This window comes from Lycium barbarum, chromosome 10 (genome assembly GCF_019175385.1).
Source record: "Lycium barbarum isolate Lr01 chromosome 10, ASM1917538v2, whole genome shotgun sequence".
In the NCBI taxonomy this organism is placed as follows: domain Eukaryota; kingdom Viridiplantae; phylum Streptophyta; class Magnoliopsida; order Solanales; family Solanaceae; genus Lycium; species Lycium barbarum.
The window spans coordinates 19,600,706-19,606,474 of NC_083346.1; the positions used below are offsets into that span (position 1 = coordinate 19,600,706).

General features: G+C 36.1%; 1 protein-coding gene across 1 annotated transcript; it reads left to right on the forward strand.

Annotated features, from left to right (window-relative positions):
• Positions 1-253: 253 nt before the first annotated feature.
• LOC132612805 (uncharacterized) lies at positions 254-5,769 on the forward strand. Its single transcript, XM_060326892.1, has 4 exons — positions 254-310; positions 407-840; positions 1,033-1,435; positions 5,665-5,769. Exons 1-4 carry the CDS (start codon positions 254-256, stop codon positions 5,767-5,769), a joined length of 999 nt encoding a protein of 332 aa, XP_060182875.1.

Sequence of the window (5,769 nt, forward strand, 5' to 3'; positions counted from 1 at the left end):
TTAATAACAATCTTAAGGATTTTTTTTTTTATATATATTAATTTGTATTCTGTTTTGGAGACTAAAACCTGTGTGATTTTCTACTACGTATGAAACTTCGTATTCTGACTTGAAAACATAAAAATTTCGTTGGAATATTAAAGTTCATACTTGTACAACGATTTGAAGAACATAAAAACTTCATCATTGTTGTTGTAAAAAGTTTGATATTCTGAGTATTAAGACAGTTTGTCTATCTTGGCAGTGAAAAGAAATGGCAATAGAAAGCGCTACTACTTCTGCGACTGTTGCGGCAACAAGCCGACCTGCTGTGCCACCGGCGGAAAAACCGGGGAAATTTTCTGAAGCCAACTTCAAATGATGGCAACAAAGGGTATTCTTTTGGCTTACCACTCTTGGTATGCAGAAGTTCACCAACGAACACCTTCATGTGCCTGCTGCTGATATGCCGGCCAATGAAAAATTTATGATTGCTGAGGCGTGGAAACAGGCGGATTTTCTATGCAAAGGATACATCCTAAGTGCTTTGGAGGATGATTTGTACAATGTCTACAGTGCTATGAAAACTTCTAAAGAATTGTGGGATGCACTTGAGAAGAAGTATAAGACTAAAGAAGCATGCTTGAAAAAATGTGTGATTGCCAAGTTTCTAGACTATAAAATGATAGATAGCAGAACCGTTGGAACCCAAGTTCAAGAGCTTCAATTTATTTTTCATGACCTTATTTCTGAAAGCATGGTAGTTAACGAAGCATTTCAAGTGGTTGCAATGATTGAAAAGTTGCCTCATTCGTGGAAAGATTTCAAAAATTATCTAAAGCACAAGCACAAGGAAATGAAGTTGGAAGATCTCGTGAATCGTCTCAAAATTGAAGAACATAACAAAACAGCTGAAAAAAATTCACGTGGAAATTCAACGATAGCGAACATCGTTGAAGAAGCTGCTCTAAAGAATAAGAAAAGGAAGAAACCTTTTGGAAGGAGTAAGGAGTAGAACAAGAAAAAATTCAAGGGCAATTGCTATAATTATAGGAAAGCTGGTCACAAAGCCCCAGATTGTCGTCTCCCGAAAAAGGACAAGGGAAAGGGACAAGCCAATGTGGTGGAGAAGAATGATGACATGAATGATCTGTGTGCAATGCTATCGGAGTGCAATTTGGTTGGAAATCCAAAGGAGTGGTGGCTTGATTCTGGTGCCACTCGACATGTTTGTGCTGTAAAAGAAGCATTTGCAACCTATGCTCCTGCTAGACCCGAAGAGGAACTGTTTATGGGAAATACTGCAATAGCCAAGATTGAAGGATATGGGAAGATACTTCTGAAGATGACTTCCGGCAAGGTGCTGACTCTCAACAATGTTCTGCACGTTCCAACAATTAGGAATAATTTAGTTTCAGCCAGACTATTCGTCAAAAACGGGTTTAAGTGCGTGCTGGTTAGCGAGAAAATTGTAATAAGTAAGAATTATATGTTCATAGAAAAGGGCTACCTCACCGAGGGCCTTTTCACACTCAATGTAATGGTTGTTGACAATATTAATAAGAATTCAGCTTCGTCTTACTTATTGGAGTCAAATGATTTATGGCATGTTCGTTTAGGACATATTAACTACAAAACCTTACGAAAATTGATTAATTTAGAAGTATTGCCTAAATTCGAGTGTAATAAATCAAAATGTGAAATCTGTGTTGAATCTAAGTTTGTTAAACATCCATATAAGTCTATTGATAGGAGTTTAAATCCTTTAGACTTAATTCACACAGATATATGCGACATGAAGTCAATACCATCACGCGGTGGGAAAAAGTATTTTATAACTTTTATTGACGATTGCACTCGATATTGTTATGTGTATTTGCTTAATAGTAAGGATAAAGCAATTGATGCATTTAAGCAATATAAGAACAAAGTGGAAAATCAATTAAATAAAAAGATAAAAATGATTAGAAGTTATAGGGGTGGAGAATATAAATCTCCTTTTGCAGAGATATGTTTAGAATATGGAATTATTCATCAAACTACTGCCCCCTACACACCACAATCAAATGGAATTGCAGAAAGGAAAAACCGAACATTAAAGGAGATGATGAATGCTTGATTAATAAGTTCCGGTTTACCGCAGAGCTTGTGGGAGGAAGCTATCCTTACAACTAACCGAATACTCAACAGGGTGCCCCACAGCAAAACACAATCTATTCCATATGAACTATGGAAATGAAGAAAACCCAACTTGAAATATTTCAAAGTGTGGGGGTGTTTAGAAAAGGTCCAAGTTCCTTTGCCCAAAAGGGTAAAAATCGGACCAAAAATTATGGATTGTGTTTTTATTGGCTATGCTATAAACTGCTAAGCTTTTCGATTTTTGGTTTACAATTCGGACAATCCCGAAATTCATGCTAATACGGTAATTGAATCAGATAATGCTGAATTATTTGAAAACATTTATCCATATAAAACTGAATGTGAGTCGTCAAGTGAAAAATCTAAACGACCGCGGGAAGAACCAAAGGAAAGTACACCAAGTGAAGAGGATCCAAGGCGTAGCAAACGTTAAAGGACATCTACTTCCTTTGGACCAGATTTTGTGACATTCTTACTTGAAAATGAGCCTCAAACATTTAAAGCAGCGATGTCTCTTCTGATTCAGCATTTTGAAAAAAGGCAGTCAATAGTGAGATTGAATCAATTTTGAGCAATCATACATGGGAATTGGTTGATCTTCCTACTGGAAATAAAACTTTAGGATCAAAATGGATTTTTAAAAGGAAAATGAAAGCTGATGGCACTATTGACAAATATAAGGCAAGACTTGTGGTCAAAGGTTATATACAAAAAGAAGGCCTTGATTACTTTGACACATACTCACCGGTAACAAGAATAACATCTATTCATGTGTTAGTGGCACTGGCGGCTGTATATGGTCTTGAAATCCATCAAATGGATGTCAAGACAGCTTTCTTAAATGGAGAATTGGAGGAAGAAATTTACATGGAACAACTTGAGGGTATTGTGGTTCCTAGTAAAGAAAGGAAAATGTGCAAACTTGTTAAGTCACTTTATGGACTTAAACAAGCACCCAAATAATGGCATGCGAAATTTGACCAAACAATGTTAACAAATGGATTTAAGATTAATGAGTGTGACAAATGTGTTTACATTAAGAATACTCCAAATCATGAAGTCATTGTTGTTTATATGTTGATAACATGTTGACAATGAGTAGAGATATTGCCGATGTAAATGCTACGAAGCGTATGCTCGCTAACAAATTTGACATGAAAGACTCAGGGGTTGCTGATTTGATCTTAGGAATTAGGATCCATAAAACTCCACAAGGTCTAGCATTATCACAATCACATTATATTGAAAAGGTACTTGACAAGTTCAAGTATTTAAATTTCAATGTTGCAAAGACTCCAATTGATGTAAGTTTTGCACTTCAAAAGAATGAAGGTGAAAGTGACTCACAATTGGACTATGCATGAGTTTTGGGAAGTTTGATGTATATTATGAATTGTACACGACCAGATATAGCATGTGCTATTAGCAAGCTGAGTCGATTCATGAGTAATCCCAATAAAACGATGCTCTGCATTACAATAAATATCCCGCAGTAATTGAGTGATATAGTGATGCAAACTGGATCACCGGATCATCTGAAGTTAAATCCACGAGTGGATATGTTTTCATCGTTGGTGGAGGAGCAGTGTCTTGGAAATCATCAAAACAGACATACATCGCCCGCTCTACAATTGAATCTGAATTTATAGCTTTAGACAAGGCCGGTGAAGAAGCTGAATGGCTCCAAAATTTCTTGGAAGATATTCCATTTTGGCCCAAACCTTTGGCACCTATATGTATACATCGTGATAGCCAAGCGGCAATAGGCAGGGCAGAGAGCGTTATGTATAACGGAAAATCGCGTCACATTCGACGGTGACACAATACCTTTAGAAAACTACTCTCTAGTGGTGTTATCACTATTGACTACGTAAAGTCAACAGATAACGTATCGGATCCGCTAACAAAAGGCCTATCTAGAGAGGCGGTTGAAAGATCATCTAAGGGAATGCGTTTAAGGCTTAGGATAAGTTATCATGGCGGTAACTCTACCTAGCAGACTGGAGATCCCAAGAGCTAGGTTCAATGAAATTAAACAAAGTTGTGACTGACGGTTCGGCATTGTCAAATAACTCAATCCATTCTCGTGATGAAGACAATGTTCAGGAACAAGGATAAAACATTAAGGCTTTTTAACGAGTTAATAGAGCTTAAGTTTTTTAATGGTTTCTAAGTTTGGCAGGTCTGACCAAATAGTGTATCTACGCGATAACATGTTTAGGAATCACCTGTGTGAGTGTGAAGTGTAAGCCGCTTCAAAGAGGATGATTGTAAAAAGCCCATTCTCTATACACTCATGAAACCAGGTGGTGTTCATGACTGAAACGAATACAACCGTAAGAACCATATATGGTAAAGGATTGATTATGTGACATGTGGTTGTCTAGGTATACACCAAAGCTCGACGGTTCAAAGATATCAAATCTACCAATTGACCGAGTATATCCGACATATGTTCACTGCGAAAAGTTCAAAGGGAAACCTACTTATCGAGATTCAATTAATCCTTGCTTGTAAATTACACATTTGTTCGTGCATTCCTTTATCTTATAGACATTCTCCATTCATGTGGGAGATTGTTAGGTTTAAATGATAGATTGAATGGGAAATGGAGGGAAAAGAAGTGGAGGGAAAATGAGTTGTTCCTCTTGCTTTATAAAATGAACATTTGTTCCTCATTGGTAATGGAAAGAAAAGTTCTCCTACTTAAAAGTAGAAGTACTCCTTCTTGTTGCTAAAGGGTTAAGAAGGGGGTCTCCCCTCGCGCCGTCATCGTCGCTCGGCTCAGCTTCGGCTTCGGCTTCAGATTTGGTCAAATGATTTGATTAATAATCTTTTTGGACCAAATTTTCTTTAATTTTAATTTTTATTCACAAATCTAAATGCTAATATCGCCACACAACTTCATCCATGAAACCACGCCAATTTTGTCTTCTTCTTTGATTTTTTTTTCCAGTTTTATCTTTTCATTGTGAAAGAATTGTCATCCTAATTGTTGAAAGTTGTTTGTTTGCGCATAAAACACGATTCAAATCTTGATTTGATGATTTGTGTGCATAGAAATTTCAGAAGAAAAAAATAGCTCCATTGTTAGAGTCCTACAAAATTGTGAATAAATTAAGTGGATCTTTTCAAAATTGGAATTGGTTGATCCAATTGGAGACCGGCTTTGTTTGAACTTTGAAGTAGTGTTTGAATTTTGTGATTAAACTTTTGGAGTAACTGATTTGAACTGTGGAAATTTTGAGCAGTAGATGAACTGGGAGAAATCTAGATTGGTCATATAAGTGTATAACTAATACATTATATAATAATTGTCCCATAATTGTATGATAAAGTGTATAATCAATGAAATAATACATACATATTGATCATACACAGATTTACAGTGATTATACATCAAATATACATTGCACACTCAACGTATAATGTATAATAAGTCGCGTAATTTCATTGTGTAACGTTTATAGCACAATGTATATGTTCAAAGAGTGCAAATGATTGAAAAATGGGTTCAGACTAAGATTTTAGTGATTTGTGCAGAGATTTTTAAGAAAAAGCACTGCATTGCTAGATCCTTCGAATTGTGAAGATGAGAAGAAAGAAGATCAGAAGAAAGATGCAAATAAAGAAAAACAATTTCAGTGA

Bases quoted from the DNA above. Each gene is read 5' to 3' on its own strand.
- LOC132612805 (XM_060326892.1), top strand. From the start codon at position 254: ATGGCAATAGAAAGCGCTACTACTTCTGCGACTGTTGCGGCAACAAGC. The intron at 841-1,032 runs GTTGGAAGATCT...CTATAATTATAG, and splicing joins CACAAGCACAAGGAAATGAA to GAAAGCTGGTCACAAAGCCC. The intron at 1,436-5,664 runs GTTAGCGAGAAA...TGATTTGTGCAG, and splicing joins ACGGGTTTAAGTGCGTGCTG to AGATTTTTAAGAAAAAGCAC.